Source organism: Arvicanthis niloticus, chromosome 2 (genome assembly GCF_011762505.2).
Source record: "Arvicanthis niloticus isolate mArvNil1 chromosome 2, mArvNil1.pat.X, whole genome shotgun sequence".
Lineage (NCBI taxonomy): Eukaryota > Metazoa > Chordata > Mammalia > Rodentia > Muridae > Arvicanthis > Arvicanthis niloticus.
Genome location: NC_047659.1, coordinates 6,878,495 through 6,899,311, shown reverse-complemented (window position 1 = coordinate 6,899,311; position 20,817 = coordinate 6,878,495). Strand labels below are relative to the sequence as shown.

The 20,817-nt window shown below is 47.6% G+C and overlaps 1 protein-coding gene across 15 annotated transcripts in view; it reads right to left on the bottom strand.

The window, feature by feature from the left end:
- Rapgef1 (Rap guanine nucleotide exchange factor 1) overlaps positions 1-20,817 on the bottom strand; it is a 119,313-nt gene that overhangs the window by 56,885 nt on the left and 41,611 nt on the right. For 9 of the 15 annotated variants that reach the window (XM_076928365.1, XM_076928367.1, XM_076928366.1 and 6 more), the window contains 2 exons: positions 4,873-5,009; positions 4,285-4,398 (listed from right to left, as the gene is read on the bottom strand). The exons of 1 other annotated variant lie outside the window; for it this stretch is intronic. In XM_076928365.1, coding sequence (XP_076784480.1) covers positions 4,285-4,398; positions 4,873-5,009 — 251 coding nt within the window. The remainder of the gene's footprint in view (positions 1-4,284; positions 4,399-4,872; positions 5,010-20,817) is intronic. 5 more of the 15 variants (XM_076928368.1, XM_034494387.2, XM_034494378.2 and 2 more) reach the window with 1 other exon arrangement.

Below are 20,817 nucleotides of genomic sequence, written 5' to 3'. Positions count from 1 at the left end.
CATTAGACAGACATGTAGGCAAGGGTGAACGGGAGCTGGGAACAGTTGAAAGTGCAGGCACTTTGGAGTAGAAAGGCTTTTCCTGCCACTGAGGAGAGATTAAATCGGACACATAAGAGTCAGGCCAGCTGGACTCAGTGAAGGGCTAAGTAAGGACTCAGCAAAGTCAGGTAGCACCAGTGCCTCCTCCCAAGTCCCATGCCTTAGTTATGGTCTCTATGCTCTGCACCCCTTGAGCCTTTCGGGCTGTAAACTGTAGTCAGCAGTCAGAATCAGTTATACACATAACATACATAGCACTGGCTATGGCTGGCCTATAAAGTCACCCCAGAATGACTGTCAACCTACATACCTGTCCTCCCCAGGGGAGCAGTTGCTACCACTTGTTTTCATAAGCTTGGTAACTCTATGAGGTTGTCAATCTTGGGAAGGGCCTAGATTCAAGGCCAAGTTGGTCTTGGGAACAGTAGATTCCAGCTCCTTGTCTGTGGGACAGGTGACTGTATCTGGCCTATGTTACTAAGGAAATCAGAGTGGGCGGTGGAGGCTGGAGCTCAGCTGCCAGACACTTGCCTATCCTAAGACAGGATGGGTTCCATCCCCAGCAGCAAACCAAACACAAACACTTGCCTGTCCTAAGACAGGATGGGTTCCATCCTCAGCAGCAAACCAAACAAAACAAACAAAAAACCCCAACCAACCAAAACCAAAACACCAGTCAAAGAAACACAGAAACAACAACGAAGGTGAAGACTGATTGGGCGAGGAAGGGAGCCAGGAATAACTGAAGAGACACTACATCGGGGTCAGAGTGAAAACTCAGAGGAGGGTACCAGAGGCTGCAGAAGTCTGAGTGCAGAGGAGAGGGCCAGGCCACAGTGGCCGCTCTGAGTGCTTCAAGCCACACAGAGCTCTGCACTTGTTTCCGTTCAGGCTGCAACCTCCCCACAGAACAGAATTAATTATGCTATTAATTCATAAGTGGGGAAATTGAGGCTGTGTGGGGAGTGGGTAGAACAGATAACCTGCCCAAGGCTCCACAGCTAAGTAACAAAATAAGGACACAAACCTGGTAGGCTTCATTCCCAGCCTGGACAGGACACACAAGGCAGATCCAAAGTGCAGTGGAAGCTGGTGTGGCAGCGCATGCTCAGAGCTGCAGCGCTGGGGAGGAGCTCAGTCTAAGCAACATGGTCAGACCTGCTCCCACACACCTGGTTCCAGCAACACAGGAAGATAACCAGAGATTTGGGACGGCCTAGACAACACAGCAAACCACATGCATGTACACACGTGTACACAAAGGCACACACGTGTCCTAGAGAGCCCTGTGTTCAAAGCTCTTATTTAACAAATGAGTAAAGGGGACACAGGTGGGTGGAAGCTGACAAGGAAGCTGACCTGTGCTTTTCTGTCCTGAGAAAAGGAAAAGGAAGCAACACAAAACGGGCCTGTCTTCAGCTACTGCCTCACATCAGAGCAGCATTAGATAGCCAGTGTGCACCTTTAGAACCCCTATCCTCGGGCTTCATGGAAACTAAACTGTATTCCTAGCACTGCAGGACAGTTAATCAGGTAGTCATGGGCCAAATCATGGGCAGGGAGCAATTAAATCAGCACATGAAAAACTGGAACCAGGATTGTATAAAGAAAACTCAACAACTTTCCTTCTCTGTACCTGACAGCCAGGCCCTGCAAGGCACATCTAAGAGAGCTCAGCTGTGCCAGGCTTTGCAGCAGGGTCATCTCTCTGTCTGCTTTACAGAAGATCTACAGAGCTAAAAGGGAAGCCCTTCAAGAGTCCACAGTGGAGCCCCTGGATCCAGCCAATATCTAGGTGCCCAAAGGAAGGCTGGCGAACTCACCCATCCGAGCCCTTCTGGATGCTGTTAACTGCTCATATAACGATGATTGGCTTTGGACGTTCAGGACCTGATTAAACTCTCTCTGCTACCTTTAACAATCCACAGCTCACTGCTACGCTTGCTAAAAGGTTGTAAAGGAGCGGATATTTTTTCCTATGAGAAGACTACTGTGTCTAGATGAAGCTGGACTGGAAAGACAGATGGAATACAACAGATAAAACAGACGTAATTAGAACACGTGGGCTACAGCCAATACTGTCTAATAGAAGTGACAAAGCCTCTCCACACAGCTAGAGAACAAATACGACAACAGGTGTGAAGCCACAGAGACAGGGGCTGGACAAAGAGAAGCGCAGGAAGCAGCAGCAGTGTAGATCTGCACTCAACTCCAGGCTTCAAATCCCTGCATATTTAACAAGAAAAGTCACAAGTGGGATAACATGAAACACATATGCAAATGCTCTGTAAGAGGTGAGAGACAGTGAATGACAAATGATGACAGCAACTTCTCCATACCACAAGGTTTCTGGACACTGTCCTTTCATCTATGTGCTGTGGCAGGGTCCATCCTGGGGCTTGCACTAAACAGCAGCCCACACTCAAGGGTCTTGGGACAAGCAGGGTTGAGTTTTAAGCGCCAGGCTGTGCCTGCAGCTCCTGCTATAGGGCAGTCTCACTTTAGCACCCTGCAGCTACAGTACGGTCACCGACACACCGGCTCCAACCCACTGGATGTCTAGCGGTTCCTGCTTCGTTCTCCTAACTGACAACTAAAAATGTCTTAGGTATTGCTGGGGCTTTCAGATACCTCGCTAAGTGAAGGGTATGATTCCATCAAATTTTCTTCCATGACCTTTCTTTAGACAATGCATAAAGAAGGGAAAGGCCGGGAGGTGGTGGCACACGCCTTTAATCCCAGCACTTGGGAGGCAGAGGCAGGCGGATTTTTGAGTTCGAGGCCAGCCTGGTCTACAGAGTGAGTTCCAGGACAGCCCGGGCTATACAGAGAAACCCTGTCTCGAAAAACAAAACAAAACAAAAAAACAAAACAAACAAACAAACAAACAAAAACAAACAAACAAACAAAAAAAAGAAAAAAGAAAGGAAAAAAAAAAAAAAAAAAAAGAAAAAAAAAGAAGGGAAAGATTCCGGGCCTGAGTTGCTGACCATTTTCCTAACAGCATTATTCTCTTACAGAGCACAGACAATAAGCCAGTCAGGGAACATGGCCTAAAGGTGTGAGCTCCAGGACAGCACTGTGCATGCTATGACACAGACCAACCTCTCTCTGCTCAAGGCTCTTCTATACAGAAGTAGTGTATCTGATAATGCCAAGTAGTGCCTTGCTTATAGGCAGCAACTCATTCAACCGAAGTTTCTGGGCTTTCAAACCCTATTTTTCTACCTTTAACTAGACTTGAGGTATGCTGCTTGTTCACACAGATATAGGGCAGTGTTTGTGAGCCACATCAAGCTGACAGTTATGACAGCAGGTCTGTGATCAATCACCCTTGGGGATCGGCTCATCTGCAGAACCTGCTCTGACTTTACATTGCTACGTGTGTTTTTAATGGAAAGATGAGCATTTGGATCTGTAAGACACTAACACACTTGGGCTTGACTTCTTAAAGAAGACATGGTGGCTGGCTACGGTGGTACACGTCAGGGATCCTAGTATTCAGGAGGCAGAGGCAGGAGAATTGCACATTAAGACCAGCTTGGGCTAGAGAGCCATGGCCATGTCCTGTCTTAAACAAACAAAACAAACTCCAGGGCTGCCCTAGTCAGGGTAAGGCTTGTCTAGAATACACAAGACCCTCTCAGACCCTCAGCACCACAGAAAAGCACTAGTCAGTCTCTGCACTTAAATCCCGACTTAATCACTGCTTTGTGGCTTTTGCTAAATTCCCCCATCTTTAGAGACTTTCTTTCTAAGCAGGACAGGTTTCACTGCCAGGGCTGTTGGGAGAGGGTCCCCCCCTAAGCACTCAGCAGGAGGCAGAGAAGAGGTCAGGTCAGTGCCAGTGCTGCTGACCAGGCGCCCTTGCTAAGAACCTTGAGCTGTCTGAGACAGCCTCTCAAGGCTTTAGAGCCTACTCGATAAACAATGCATATAACCTCAGCAACTCAGGGAAAGAGCAACCACTCTGGAAAGGTGATACTTCTCCATCTGCCTAAGCACCCACTGGACCCCTCTCTTGAAAGAACCCAAAATTTGGCTGCACAGTCTGAGCTCCCTCCCTGTCAAGACCACTCAGATGCTTTTATTCAAGCATTGTATCAAATACTTGAGCCCATAGTTGCCACCCAGTGAAGACACAAGAACATCACCACAGGTGTTTTTCCATCCCCAGACCATGGACCAGAGTTCTGCAGTGGAAGGCAAGGCAACCCCAATTGTTCTTAATGTCACACTGACCTTCTGCCTCTGAGACCTGGAAGCCACAGCACTGGTGGACATAAATTCTACTGCCTGCTGCTCCAGATCCAAGGGGATAGGGTAGCCCTCTGGTAGAAATGTGTCTCTTGCCTCCTGGAAGAGAGGAAACCTGGATTCCTACAGAGCTTGAAATGGGCATTATAGACTGGAGGGGGGTGGGGGGGAGAATCAACAGCTGTTCCACACATCTGGCTCAGCTGGCCCTGCTGAGGTTTCTAATGTTGAAGGATGCCTTTAGATGGGATTCAGGGGTTTGTAAGTTTCAGAGCTCAGGCCCTGAGGCTGAACGACTGGTTCAGGCCACCAGAGCCCTGTGTGAGAGTACCCGAGGGCTTCTGGGTGGGAGGCAGCACCAGGTGTGAGCACAGTGCTCTGAGTTACTTTAAATGCCCAGAGGATGACACAGAACTGTCCAAACCACTGGCCGGACTGATTAGCAGTCCTAGAGGTCCCAGGTCCCGGGGACACAGATGGCCCTACTAAGCGTACTTAAGCACTTCAACACAGTGCAGCCCACACCGCTGGCTGCAGGCAGGGCCAGGAGGAACACTTAGAGACGCAGCTTACTTTGCTCACAGGCTTCTCAGGAGTCTTCGACACCTCGGCTGGCTTTCCCTTCTTGGATGGTGTTCTCTTGATTTTGGGAGAGTGGAATTTGTCCATCAGCTTCATGGTGAAGGAGGAGAGATGAGAACGCTGAGAGTCTGAAAGCACAGAGGCCTGACTGTTAGAGGAGCAGGCAGGAGAAGCTGCAGCAACTATAGAAACCACGAGAGCCAATTCAAAGAAAGGGGCATATGGACCAGTTCTTTTTTCTTTTAGAGACATTGTTTCTTTGTGTAGCCTTGGCTGTCCTGGAACTCCTCCAGGCTTACCTGGAACTCAGAAACTAGCCTGTCTCTGCCTCCCAGTGCTGGGTTTAAAAGTATGGGACACATTCTAACACTCTGCTTACATGTAACCACTGTTGTAGTTTCTCCCTGTTTGGGCGATTAGAATGGTGAGTACCTAAGGTAGAGAGGGTGGGTACTAAGAAGAACTTGCTTTAAAATGTCAGAGTGCCCTTGTCAGTTCCATATGATCATCTAATCAACGTCCAGGAGACACAGGAAGAATACCCATGGATTCAGAGGGGTGTGGTTGTTAAAAGCTAGCAGGGAAGACCTCGGGAACCGGTGTCCTCAGCCTTTGGTGGTGGAAAGTACAAGTGACACAGGCCAGGTCCTAGAGGTGGCAACAAAGACAGAAATGGAGGCAAGGTGCTCAAACTGTTCTGGTCTAAGATCAAAGACTGACTGATGTCCTTAGAGCAAGACAAGTCAAGGGTGTCTGCTCTCACCAATCCTGGGTGATGCCACACTGAAAGCTTCTTAAAGGATAATTAGTAAAGAGGAGAAAGGCACTCTGCTCAGAAGGAAGATGTGACACTTCCTCTGTGTCTATTTTAAACAGGGTCTCACTATGGCTCAAGATGGCCTCTTGGTGAACCTGCCTTGGCCTTTGGAGTTCTGGGTCACTAGTATGCAGTAGCACATCCAGCTCTCTATTTGCAGAGATTGTTTTGTATGTGGAAACTCTTAAGCAATCCACTGAAGAACTTTGCTAGCAGTGGGTAGGCAGACAGCTCAGTGGTTCCCTTGTGTGTGCACGGCCTGGGCTTTGCTCCCAGAAGCATGGTATGATTAAGTAAATAAAATATGATAGCTTCATGCAGTGGCACGTCTAGCAGGCAGAAGCCGACAGAACTCTTAGTGAGATCCAGGCCAGTCTGGTCTATATAGGTGGGTTCAAGGCCAGCAGGGCTACATAATGAGATCCTGGCTCAAAGCAAAACAAACCAGAAACTATCAGTATTAACAAATTCAGTAAGGCTGCAGGACACAACATTAACATATAAAAACTAATTTTTTATATAGTAGCAATGAACGCACACAATTAAATTAAAAAAAAACCCCTCTCAATCATATCAGAAAGGAGGACATACTTGGACATAAATTTGACAAGAGAAATTTCCCACTTATACTCTGCAAACTATAAAATAGTGCTGAACTCAGAGACAGGCAACTATGTGGAAAGCATCCCATGTTCTTGGATCAAAAGCTTACTACTGTTACAACAGTAATATTTCCCAATAACGACCTGTTATCCTGGAGAATCCTGCTAGCTTAATTCTTTTGGTAAGAGCTGACACTCTAATCCTAAAATGAGTAAGGAAACATGAGTGGTCAAGAACACACATGGCAAAGCTGCAGACATAGATACGTCTCAATATAAAAATTAAACACACTAATCAAGAAGTCTAGCACTAGCGTAAATAGAGACACACGGATCCAAGAACAGAACTGAGACTCCAGAAATACATCCACATGTCTAAGCTAACTGATTTCAGCGAGGATACGCAGACCACTGAATGGGGAAGTAACGGTCATTCCAACAAGCATTATTAGGGAAGTAGGCGCTTGTTTGTAAAAGAATGAATGAAGGCCCCTGCCTTACACCACATGCTGAAAGGAGCTTTAAATAAGTGAAAGAATAAAATATAACACTTAGAGCCAAAGCAAAAGAGTTAAAGAAATCAACAGGAAGTACAGGTTTTTGTGGCCTTGAATTTGAGTTCACTCTTTGCTGTAACACCCAAGACATGAGTAACAGAAATAAAAATAGGTAAGTTAGAACTTCAGCATTAAAACCTGTGCTGTAATGACTGCATTAAGAGAGTGGAAAGACAGTTGGATGGAGAAAATATTTACAGATTATATATCCGATGAGGGACTGCATACAGAAAGGAAGGAACAGCATTCTGGGGGACTGTTGTATACCTCAAATTCCAGTACTCTGGAGGCTGAAGGACCAAGATTACAAATTAGAGGCCAGCCTGGGCTACACAGCCAGACCCTGTCTCAAAAGAAAGGCAAACAAGGAAGCCACTGGGATGAAGCTAGGGAGGAGCTCTCTAAACTCATCCCTGGCCCTGCACTCTACAGCGCCACAAACAGCAGTAGTAACACAGTACGATGTTTTCACAGCAGCAGCAGCAGTAGACAAACCTTAAAATGCACAGAAAGACGGAAAGACCCTTTCTCAAAAAAGCCCAAATCAAACAACCAAAAACACTCAAATTACTTTAATGAGTAAAGAATCTGAATGGGAATAGTGAGAAAAAATGTGGTGGTCATACAAGCCTGAAGGAAGTGATTCCCCAGAACCCACGGGGAAAGGAAAGCCAGCTTCTGTCCTCAGACCACACATGTGTGGACACATCACATACATACACAATAAATAAATTAATAAAATAAAAAAAGAATTTGAAAAGACATCTCCCCAAAGACATATTGGTTATAAGTACATAAAAAGAAGATCAACATTTGGGCCCTGGGTTTGATCCCTGGCACTGAAAAAGACAAGCAAGCAACAGCAAGCCAACCAAAAGATACTCAACACTCCTAGGCAAACGGAAATAAAGCCACTTACATCCAGGAATACTAAATCAACAGGCATTGCCAAGTGTTGGTGAGGACTGGGTGAACTGGAAGCTTTATGGGCTGATGCAGGAAATGTAACAGCTGTACTGACAAACTTCTGGCAGGTCCTCAAAATACCAAACACACCATCCTAGCAATTTTATTTCAAGAGAAGTGAAGAGAAATATCTATAGAGTGCACAGGAAAGTTCAGAGCAGTAAAGGGGTGAAAATAAATCAAATGCCCAAATGCCTGTGAATGAGTAAATCAAATGTGGTAGATCCACCCAGTGGAATGGCATTTGGTAATATAAAAGAAATTAAGTCCCAACGTTGCAACAATAGGGATAATCTTGGAAACCGTAAGCTAAGTGACACGGCCAGACAGAAAAGACCACTTGTGCGATTCTATTTGTCTGAGATGTCCAGAATAGTTAAGTCTACAGAGACAGAAAATAGATCAGTGGCTGCCTAAGACTGCAGAGGGAACAGAGAAGGATGGAGAATGACAATTAAGAAACATGGGGTCTTTGTGGAAGAGCACAGATAACATCAGAACCTGATGATGGTGGCACAGCCAGTAAATCACTAAAGAACTCTCTCCACTGTACAAGTGAACAAATGATGAGATACACAGATGACATCTTAACAGAGCCGACAAAAACAACTAACCAAAGCACTTGACAACTTCATAGTCTGCAGTCACCTTTCTTATTATCCTCATTAGGTCAGGCCAGGTGAGGGCAACACCTTTGATCTCAGTACTTGGAAGACAGAGGCAGGCTGATCTCTAGGTTCAAGGCCAGCCTGGTCTACAGAGTAAGTTTCAGGATATCCAGGGCTACACAGAGAAACACTGTCTGAAAACCAAAGCAAACCATCCACATTAGTCTGTTTTCTGACAGGAATACCAGTTCCCTGAGGGCCATACCTGTTGTGTTTCGGTAGCTGGCAGCATCTGGCTCACAGAAGATGCTCAGCAAACAGTTCTTCAACAAACGAACACATCAATCACCAGATACCCCACCCCCTCAAGAACGCAACACAGCCCTGCAGCTTTCAGCAACAGCAGAGAGCCACAGAAAAAAAATACAACTATTTGTAATACTTAGTACTGGAAAACTAAAGAACAAAACCTTCTGTACACCACGGGGAAGTAAGTTATCTATAGTTTAGAAAAATAAATTGTACTGCCTCATTTTAGCAATAAATATCCAGCAATTTAGTGCTAAACTAACAGTTGTCCACAAACAATGTAGTAGCTACTACATTTCAGGGCTGTCTCTGTCACACTGCTGCACACAACTTAAGATCAAAGTTCACTTTCTTAGTCAAAACCATTCCAAGTGCTCAAGCAGGATCAGATCAACTGTGGCCTCTGAAGATCACCAGGGAGCCCAGAAGCACTCAGCACCACACAGAAGAGCCCCTGGCCTTCACTCAAGCGCAGGCAAACCAAACCCTGCCTCAGTCTGGGTGCTGCCCAGCAATAGGAAGCCCTTGCTCTCCAGGGCAGATGAGGTGGAGTGGTGGGATTATTTTCTGGCCCTCATTTCTCCCCTCAGTCTCCAGCAGCGCAGCGCAGGCCCATTTACATGTATGTATACTTCCTTTGTTCCATGTGAAGGTTGTGAAGTAAGTCATTACAGAATGGTGCAGAGCTCGGAGTGATGGAGCAGAGGGCTTGGGCAACACACTACCTGTGCCTCTCTAACTCTAAACTGAGGCTGAAACTCATCTCCCCTCTCGTATGGAGACTGACAACACATGCCAGAGACAGTGCACTTCCCATGCTGAGCACAGCCTGTGCAGGGAAGGGAACACTCATGTTCTACAGTGACTTGCACTGCTGGAGGTCCTTAGATACACACATTCACTAAGTGATAGGAGACGCTTGGCAGGCAAGGTGCCTTCTCTCCCCAAATACATAAATACAGAGATACATCAATTAAGTTTTAAAGATTATTTAGTTTTATGTGTACAGGTGATTTGCCTCACGTGTATAAATCTATGTCCCTCATACACACCTGTGGAAGTCAGAAGAGAGTATCAGATCCATTGGCATTGGAGTTACTGTAAATTACCATGTAGTTGTTGGGAATTGATCTCAGGTATTCTCTAAGGGCAAAAAAGTGCTCTTAACCACTGAGCCTTCTCTCTAGTCCCATATGTAAATTAGTCTTTTTTTGAAAGTGTGTTTAATGCACCTAGTTCACAGAATATCATAACCCAGGCCAGGTCAGAACACTTCTGTTAGATGTCCTGAAAATTCACTTCTGCTTTGTCTTTTTAACTAGAAATGAGTACACTGTGGTATAACTTCCCTTATCAACCAGCCAGCCCAGGGTTTCGGCTCAACACAGAAGCAAGCCTGTCTACAGAGTCAGTGGTGCAGGACTAGTCAGACTCAGAATCTTCTTTCCCCACAGCCCACACGTCATGCTCTGGCACTAACACGCGGCTCACTCTCCTGATTAGAGGGCTCACCAATACTCCCTTCTCTTCACTCACAGGAAGAGGCACTCCTGCCCTGTATCAGTCTCACTGCTAGTCCATCCATCCCATTCCTTCTGAGGCTGGCTGGCCTTTTAACATAGAGAGCACACAGCTCCCAGACAGGCTCGGAGCAGGATGGGATATGAAAGCAATTGACTAATTTGTCTAAGAGAGAAGAGAGACAAGCAGGCTTGAAGGGGAAGTCTGGGCAGGTTATATATTTCTTGGTTTACTGTGGTGGTCAAGTTCCTCAGTAATTGTGGTGAGCCAACTTCCTCTTCTCTAGGGTCTGCTGCCCTGGGTTCTGTAAGGAGATGTAGGGTTAAGGAGCTGGCCAGACTCGCAGCCAATTCTCATAACCAAGGTGGACCAATGTGGAATGGAACTGTAGATGGCACAAAACCCCCTGAGGAACATGAGAGCAAGGCTGGTCCTGACCATGAACCAGACACCTATTCCTGACAGCTGCCATCAAAGCCAGGAAGTGGGTGACAGAACACTACCTTTGCCTGCCTGGTCCTGAATATGGTCTGAGTAAGAACACAACTGGGGAGCTGTGGTGATAGTCTGAGGCACCTGTCAATACATCACTCTCCTCAGGCCAGTTAGTGGGCACAAAACAACCAGCAAGTCATGTGGAGAAACAGATGCTATGCAATGACCACCAACCCTCCATCCCTGGAACTGTGCTATGGCGTACAGATGAACACTGCTCTAACGAGCACAGTGGCACAGTAGGTGGAGGCAGCAGGCGGCATCTGTTGCTGAGTTGGCTTGTCCACAGCCCCAGTCACAGGCCCTCACACTCTGCCCATCACTGGAGTAGGAGCAGTGCTAAAGAGCCCCTCCCACAGCACAGTAGCAGGAGGCTCCTGCTCTCCTGCTGCTCCCTGTGGTTCATGCTGGGAGGTTACAATGGAGACTTGGTAAATACACTTTTTTTTTTTTTAGATTTATATATATATATATATATGAGTACGCTGTCCCTGTCTTCAGACACACCAGAAGAAGGCATCGGATTCTATTACAGATGGTTGTGAGTCACCATGTGGTTGCTGGAATTGAACTCAGGTCCTCTGGACGAGCAGTCAGTGCTCTTAACCACTGAGCCATCTCTTCAGCCCCCTGTAAATGCATTTTTGTAAAGACTTTTTAAGACTAAAATGAAAACAAAAAAATGTAAGTACTGCACACATATAGACAGGTTACTACCTGTCAAATAGCACTACCTTCATGCAATGATGGTGTGGTTCATGCCATACTAACTGGGTGGTCATGTGATGGTTTGAATGAAAATGGCTCTCATAGGCTCATATATTCAAATGCTGGATCCCCAGTCAGTGGAAATGTCTGGGAAGGAGTAGGAGTGTGGTCCCGTTTGAGGATGTATGTCAATCAGGGTGGGCTTTGAGGTTTCAAAAGCCCACACCATTCCCAGTTAGCTAGTTCACTTGTGTACTCTCTCTCTCCCTCTTTCCCTCCCTCCCCCCTCCCCTACCCCTCACGTGTTCCCTCTGCTTGTACAGATGTAAGCTCTCAGCTAATGCTACAGCATCACGCTCCCTGTCATGAAGGTCATGGACTCCAACCATCTGAAACTATAAGCCCAATAAATGCTTTCTCTGTGAGTTGCCTTGGTTATGCTGTCCTATCAGCAAATGAAGAGTGAGAAATGTATTGCTGTATCCCTGTACTTTATACAGCCACACAGGAGGACGGCAAAGCCACACGAGGATGCATGGCCACATAGTAGGGCACTGCTCTGAAGTGTTTTTGCCAGTGCCACTGTCTTGTCACATAGGTAGCCACCCTGTGGTTGTTTGGACTGTGATTCCTCTTTTTAAATTTGCATCCACATGTGTAGTTTAACTTAAAAGTTTGTGACCATCACACAAGGTAGTGTTCTGTATAGTTTCTCTATAGGCCTGACAGCAACCACTCAGATGACATACGTGTTGTTCTTGTCTGTAACACTGCTTTGTCTGCTTGCCTCCCACGGTCACTGGATTGTTCTTGGCTTTGGCTTTATAAATAATGCTGCTGCAGACACATTCAGTGTGTCTCTTGGCCATGCGTGAGCAAGTCCTATGAGTAAAAATGGCGGGTTGTAGGCCATGTCCCTTATTTAACTTTACAGACAGTGTCAAACAATTCCAAGGGGCTTTGTGATTTTACAGTTATACCAAAAAGGTTAAGGGACTCAGGTGCTGTAAGCTGGGGGCACGCACACACACACACACACACACACACACACACACACACACACACACACACACCTGCTGAACCACAGGGTGAAAAGCTGGAACACTATGACCTATACGCTTGCAGAGTCTTGAAAGGCCACTAACAGACGCTAAGGCTGAATCCCTCATAGTGCGGCAGGGCACTTGCATCAACAGTCAGGTTTCCAAGGACTAATGCTAGCCTTCCCTGGAAGAGCAGCTCTTTAATCTCTGGGTAAGTGCAGCAGTGCCACTAACAACAGCCACTCTCCTGGACAATTCATGAGCTTCATGTCCCCTAGCTAGGGAGAAGAGGGGTGAAGGAGAACACCCAGCATACTCACAGGATCAACCACAGCAAAATCCCAAGTTGACTGACCCCCACAAAGCTGGCCAATTTCCTCCAAAGTGCCCTGCCTGCTGCCAGGATTTCATTCTTAGATCTTCAGCTTGCCCCTCAGCAGGCTTAGCAATGGTGTCTGTCTGCTCCTGACAAATGTGCGATTAACTGGCCTTTCAAATGTCATTTGCCGTGGCAGCTGGGATCCCAACTTAGCAGCAGTTTCTGTCAGGGCTTAATTCCATCCTGAGATGAGAACCCTCTAAGTAATGTCCACACCAGGGATCACAGGTCAAGGTCACTGTGGATAGGGCTCATGTAGCAGCCCCACAGCGCCTGCAGTCAGCCTAGAGACCTGACCTCTGGTTCTTGCTACCTGTCCTACACTGGGCTCAGCCTGCATCCCTAAAAGGATTTGGAGACGACTTACTTCATTCGACAACCTTGCCCCTGCCAGGGGAGTAAAGGCAACTGGGTGGACAAGTGTCTGAGGATACTGGGAAGAACTGTGAATATAAGGACTTTGTTTTTAAGTATGCAAGGATCTTGCACATTGTAATGTAGGGATGAAGCTGAGTGGGCAGAGAGCATCATGGGTACTCCAGGACACACTGTGTGGAGTTGGTAGTACGGTTCACCCCAAGCTTGACCACTAGTGTGGATACCTCTCTGAGCCTCTTTCACTTCTCTTTTCTATCTCTTCTTGCCTACAAAAAAGGACTAACTGCAGACCCACCTCTTCCTCTGGTGACTGTGGGGATTGAACGTGATCCCGTGGGTAAAGGTAGAGCCAAGGGACCTGACCCAAAGCAGGTATTTACTAAATGGCAGCCATTACTGTCATCTGGTAACATCTCTAGACCTCTGCCAACACTCAATAATCAAAGGCTAAAAAACAGCCCCAGCTGAGGGAGAGATGGAAAGCAAGACTTTCCATATTAAAAGATCCCTGTCTTACTCAGCATAGAGACATTTGCGTGAGGACAGAGGGAAGGTGGTGTTTGAAGTTTTGCAACTCCAAAGGCCTGTCCAACATCCGACACCCACACCCGTGGATGCTGAACATGGAAATACTCATTATTCAAACCCAAGCACTGAAGAAACATGAATAGTGGGAACCCCTCCTGGCTTCTCATAGTGCCAAGTGGGAATTACTGTACTCTTGTGTTTCTAAGATTTATTTTTAATTTATGTGAGTCTGTATGCCATGTGTATGTTCTGTGCACAGAGGCCAGAAGAGGGCACTGGAGTACCCACAGCTGGAGTTACAGTTGACCGGGAGCTGTGCAATATGGGAAACAAACTTGACACAGAGCAGCAAGCGCTCTTAACTGATGAGACACTCCTCCAAGTGCTCCCCTTGAATGATCTGTTTTTATTTTTGTGTGTGTTGGGGGGGGGGGGAGGTTGCCATGTGTGTGCAGGTGCCTTTAGAAACCAGAAGAGGGGGTCAGATCCTTTAGATGTTAGAGGTGGTGGGCAGTCAACTGACTGAGTGCTAGGAAGTGAACTCTGGAAGCTCAGCAAAAATGTCCTTAACCATTCACCCATCTCTCCAGCTCAGACTCTGTGTGTGTGTGTGTGTGTGTATCTGTGTAGTCTTTTCCCTGTTTCTTTTCTTTTTTCATGTGTCAGGGTTTCTCTGTGTAGCCCTGGCAATCTTAGAACTCACTCTGTGGACCAGGCTCTCCCCGCCCTTCACCATGTGTCTGAGCTCAAATCTGAGCTCCTCTACTTCCATCTCACTTACATAACTACGAGGGTTAAACACACACCAAGGATTAGGTGAGACAGAGATCTCCCAAGAGGAGCTACCTGAATGACCAATGCGCAAATGGCACAGTGTGCAACTGCGTTTGCAATCAGGAAACAGTACGTTAAAGCCATAAAGACAAATCACTACATCCATACCCATGTGGATCAAAGGAAACACTAAGCCAGGTACAATGGCACATGTTTGTAATCCCCGAGCCAGGAAGACGGAGGCATAAGGACTAAGAGTTTGAGACCAACTTGGGCTGCAGTACAAGATCTTGTTGCAAATCAAAACAAGACAAATGAAAAGGAGAGGAAGGAGAAAGGGAGCTGGGTACGTGTCTGAAGCTATGCCCCCAGTTTACCACAAAACACCCAGAGTATAAAGAGTAGCCTTGCAGGGTGCCTGCGGACAGCAGAGGAGTAAACACAAGCACATCCAGGAAATGGCATCCCACCCCACATGAGAACAAGCCATCTATTCCTACCTACCTAGCACAGATGACTCGCACAAAGAAAACACAAGCCAAACACGCATCTACACAACTACAATGACAGCAGAGCCAGACTGTTATCTGGGGAATCAAGAGAATGGTTATGCTTGAGGTAAGGCTGCTATCTCAGCAAGATAGGAGGACACACACTTCTGGGGACACAGGTCTCAGTCTCTAAGTTCCTTACACGTCTGTCTTCAATGTGTTTCTCCACACTGGCAGGGACAAAGCATCAAGGCCTGAGGGTCCACGTCAGAAAACTCACCTGGATTCAAAGCCTGCACTGATCCTCAAGGCAGCTAAGGTCATAGTCTGCTCTCCATTGCTTACTGCCTTCCCTCCTATGTTCAGAATTAGGGAAAGAGACTTCTATTCACTCGACCCTTGAGACCCCAAAAGGTACAGTCTTATTCACCTTGGACTCTGGCACTTGGCTCAGTAGCAGATGCAAGCACACATAAATAAATACATGCTCATCAATAAGCCCAGAGGATCAGTGAAGGAATTCTGTAACTTGAACAACTACTGCATTCACTGAGGTACTACCTGACTGGAGGTGACAGCAGCAGCTATGTGTTCAAGCTAGTCTAAGCAACAGAGGACAAAAGCTGTCCCTCACAACTGCTCTAGGGCTCTAGAGAATGGTGGATGTCTTAGGCCCTTACTGGGCACAAGCCCAGTGGGAGTCACATTTAATACCACTTTTACCCATAATATCAGCACCCAGCAGACAATTTCATAAAACTGCTCCTGAGTTACTCCTTGTTTTTCTTACATTCTACTATGGTGTGGACTTTATGCTTCCAGCATGTTCTATTCACACAAGCCATTTTTAGGAAGCCTGAATTAGACAGGACAATTCTGGGCCCTCCCCTTCCATGCCAATGAAGTTCCCAGGATGAGGCTGACTGTAACTGCTCCTAGGTCACACCCTCTAACAGCACACAGCTGTGGAATGCAAGCACATCTGCTCACCTTTAGCTAGGCTCCAGGCTAGGAAGCTCGCTCTACATTTACGCAGGGCCTGAGAGCAAGGAGCACTGAATGGGCAGACTTCTGACAGACTGCTGGGAAGTCTGGGAGAACTCAGACAAGACATGTGACATCAGAATCCTGCCCCCACCCCCTCTAGAAACAGACTGTCTCAGGCCATGCAGAGCAGGCACTCAGTAGCATGGCCAGATGCTCCCTCCTTCCCTCCCACACCTGGAGCCAAGAGGAAGCTCCAGACTCAGCCTCCTGGCCAAAGCCAGCACAGTTCCTTCCCCAGTCATGGCTGAAAGGGCATCACAGCTACCTCTCCTTTCATGAGGTATCATCATCAATGCCAAGTGTTCAGAGAGACAGAGACAGCACAGGTGGCCCGGGGGCTCATGCGTTTGAATTATAGACACAAGTCACACTGGTTTAGGCAAAACCAGACTTCATTCCCAGTCAAATGTGACCTCTCCCCACCCCCAACATCACTAAGCACACAGCACTGTGTAGTCCAGGTGGTGACAATGGCCTGACCTTATCTGACCCCACAGCCTCCTCTTAGGGAGGTGTGTTTTCACTGCATACAGAAACCCTGAGGCTGAGGAGACAGGGAAGTGATGGGATCTGAGGTCAGTCTTGGTGCATTTGCCAACTAGCAGTGTCTGGTTTGGCAGCAGAAGGGTGGTATACACCTACAGATGGCTCAAAGTAGACAAAAATCCAGTGGTGGGAGGAGGGCTTGAGATCTGCTTTTGTCCCTGGAGGAATCTTACTTCCTCTAGGTCAACTCAAAAGTTTCCTTCCAACAAACCAGCACTTACTAGGTGCAGAGTGCAGCGCGCGCGCACGCATGCACGCACGCGGCTTTGTAGTCAGGTTCCCCATTGTCCTCTCTGAAACACATGCCAGCATGGAAGCTGTCTACTAGATGTGCTCACAGCCCTGAGCAGGGACCCAAGTCTCCACTAGTGGAGGGGAGACTTTCTGGCCAGCAGAGCTTCTAAAGGAAATCAACTCATGGAAAAGCAGCCAATGACTGCTCACAGCAGCAGCACATCAAAGGCAGAGGGCTTGGGAGGAGGAGCTGGGACCACACCCTGCTCTCTGACCAGGAGAGGGTAAATGGATAGGGGATGGACTTTATTTTTAAACCTCAGTGGGGAGAACACACAGTTCAGAGATGCCTAGAATTGCCAGCATCTGGCTGGACAGAGGGGAGGAGTTTTCTGATGTTGGCCAGGTTCCCAGTTCTAAGTGTGGTCTGTGAGCACTGACAAAGCCTTGGGCCTGGCCATCTCTCCCTCACTTCTTCAGCTCTTCCCAATCCACCTCAGCCTGGGAGAAGGCTTCAGTAAAGGCTAAGGGCTATTCACCTTCACAGACTTGCTGGGAGTATTCAGGCGGGGAGGGGCTGAGGCAGAGGATGGCTGAAGTTGGCCCAAGGCCGAACCTGTCTGAAAACAACAGCTACGGAAAAGCTCGTGAAGGCTCCACTGAAGGGTCTCAGGACAGGGCACACTGTGTCTTTCAGAGAGAACTTATCTCCTTTGGTGATGGCACACTTTAGGGTTGTTTTGAAGCAGCCCGTCTCCTAAAGCAGATGGCCCCATCACTAGTCTTAAGGCTCACATCTTGGCAGTCACAAGACTAGGGGAAAGACAGCAGAAACCTGTCTTGTCCACTTGAGTTTGTCTCTGATCGCTCTTGTTCATAAACAGTATTACCGATTCTGGGTTGGCCCATTTCACTGAGAATATCTTGGCTGCAAGACTCCAACCAATTCTACACTGGCCATTTCAGGCTGCAGACGGCACAGGGGTGAGCAGGGATGGAAATCCTGTCCACAGGCGCTCTGCTAGCTAGGGAAATGCCTCCTGCTCAGAAGGAGCTAAATACTGATGTGGTAAAGAGCTTACTTTAGAGAGAGCCAGAAAAAGTTCATGGAAGAAGCACATGAGTCCAGTAGACAGTGGATCTGGGAGGGCAGGGTCTGATTGGGTGAAAACATGCACCCTGAGAGAGGTCACACACCTGCATGTGTGGCCTATTCCCACAGCCAATGTTCTTTACAGGTCACAGTTCACAAGCGGGCCCCAAAGTCTGCTGAGCCACGAAGCAGAGCAGAAGGCTGCAGGAGAACTGCTGTCTGATGAACCGTCTTTCAGTAGAGACCAGACCGAGACAGCGCCTCCTGTTGGCATGGCAAGGTGCAGCAGTAGTCAAGAGTTGGACTAACCATGTCATGACATAAGCTGTGCCTCCTGCTCAGGTCCCAGAACTATGATGAGCATGCAGTGTCAGGGAAGGGTGAACCATTCCCGAGGGAAGACTGGAGATAGAGGCTTTAGACTAAAGTGAGGAAGGATTACTGTTTGTGCCACAGCCAAGTGCATAACGACTGTGAGACTCCTGGGAAGACTTGATTCTCACTATTCACCAACTCTATGATAAATTACCTCCATGTTCTCTCATCCAAGCTGGGAAGGGGCTGGACCTCTTGGGACAGGCAGTGTCACCAGCTCTCACTAGTGACCCTGGAGTTCCATAAGCACTCCTTTAGAAGACTCAGATGTAAGGGAAAGAGGCAAGGTTGCAGGAAGAGGAAAAAGGGCTCTGAGCAGGGTCCAAGTGCAGATAGCTAGTATCTGACAGCGAAGACATTCTCATCTCAGGAATGAGACCTCCCTTGCTGGGGAACAAACCTGCACCCAGAGAACATTAGCATTGTGTATGTGTCCATCCAACAGTCCCAGCCATCAAATTCTAGCTAACAACAGTCACCTCAGCAAGGAAGTAAGGCCAACAAGGACTCTCCTATCTCAGGCCAGAGCATCGGGGCAGCCCACGGCATTTCCTGCAGGTCTGCTTCATGTGACAGTGTGTGATGACCAACATGTTTTGGAGGGAAGAGGTCATGGAACTCCCTCTTGCCTAGAGACTTGTTTGTATAGCCTCAGTTTCTGCTTAGGACTGCTTTGGACTGGGAAAGCATGCATATTGTCCTTGGGTCCTATTCTAGGGCAGTAATCTCCAGAGAGATGAAGGTGGATCAAAATGGCAGGGTTCCTGGGCTTCGAGAGTGTACCCCAAAACTAAGCATCTGTATAAATGTAGTCAAGAAAGCAGATACAGGCAAACTGCGTCCTCTTGGAAGTCCCAGAGATAGCCAACACAGAACTGAGGGGAGGGGGGAATGTTAACCTGGCCAAAATTGGCCAGGGAAAGTCAAGAAGGCCTAGCCATGTGGCTGTGCACAGGAGTAGGTCACAGGCTAGAGGCTCAGCCCTGTACCCTGTGCTGGCCTCACCTGTGGGCTAGCTGCATCCTTGGTGGAAAACAAAGTAATCTAAAGCCCAACTAATACATCCAAGGAGGAAACTGATTTTACACATGGCATGGAAACCTTGGGATTTCTTAACAGGGAAACAAAATCAAGTGGGAAGGAATGGCTCTGCCAAGGGCCCAACAGCTCAAAGCAGTCCCTGCCCAGCATGAGAGACCCCAGCAAATGTTCCTCAGGGCAGGAAGGCAGGGACAATAGGAAGAATCTACTGTGTTTAATGGAAATTTCCAGGAGCCATGAAGTGACATGGAAGGAAACACAGCACTTCCTCTTCTTCCAGGAAGCCTGGGTCTGTCGTGACTCATTACTGTGCTAAGAATGTAAGTGCTATCTGTAAGGCATATATCACAATCCCAGATCCAAGGATATTTTAATCAAAGTACTACCGTGCATGTTTGAGAAGTCACCCAAAATTCTTGTTCTGAATCTGTAAATGGGTTTATGCCCCACAAGAGAATTATCAGTCAGTAAGCCATGCATGAATTTTTGAGGCTACCTGGTGAATAATGTTTAGTTCCTTTACAAACTGAAGCACTACCACAGAGCAGGGCCTGAACTATCCAGCTTCTTTACAGTAATGTTTTTTATGTCCTTTATAGCAAGGGGTTGAGAGCAGTGTTTTAGATAAAGTCTGGGCTGCTTCAGAAGGCTGCTTGTCTCTACCTTTAAAGCAGCCATGGAAGGTGGGCTGGAAACACTGCAACAGAGCGCTTTGTGTGTGGCTTTGGTCTCTAATCACCTCTTACCCAAAGATCAACTTGAAATGAGCTCAACTCCATGCCATAAATCAGCCCTGGGCCAGTTCCCCAGGTCACGGAGGTGAGGGGCTGCAGTGCGGGAGAGACCATCACTGTGGGGCTTCCTCCCCAGGGCCTTTCAGAGAGGGACACTTAGACCCTGTGACGGCTGCTCTAGACAGCAGGCTCCTGTGGAGGCTCTCCTCTCCTGGGAGGGGAGTGAGGAGCAAAGGAGGGAAGGAGAACTAAGCAAAGATGCACTATGCTGGGGTGGGGAGCTAGCAGAGTGTGTGCTGGGGACAAGCATGCTGGGTCAAGGGGAATGGGCAGAGAGCAGCTGGGAGGAGTCTACCTTGGGCTGTAGATGGGCTTTCTTCATTGCCATCAGAGAGCTAATTCAGAGTCTAAACACTAGACCAGAGTCTACTGGAGGCACATCTGTCCTCTAACGAAGACATCTGCCACTCTTATGCCCTGGCTCTCATGCTTACATAGAATCCAACTTCCCATAAAGGAGTTAAGGGCCATGTGCAGGCTACTGATGTCTAAAATGGCATTCTTGGGCCTGTGCATCCCCAAGGTTGCCAGACAGTTGGAAGTGAACCCCAGGAAAACAACTGGGCACCCAGTCAGCAGCACAGGAGCCTGCTAGTCATGGACACCAGAACAGTTTCCACTTCTCTGAGC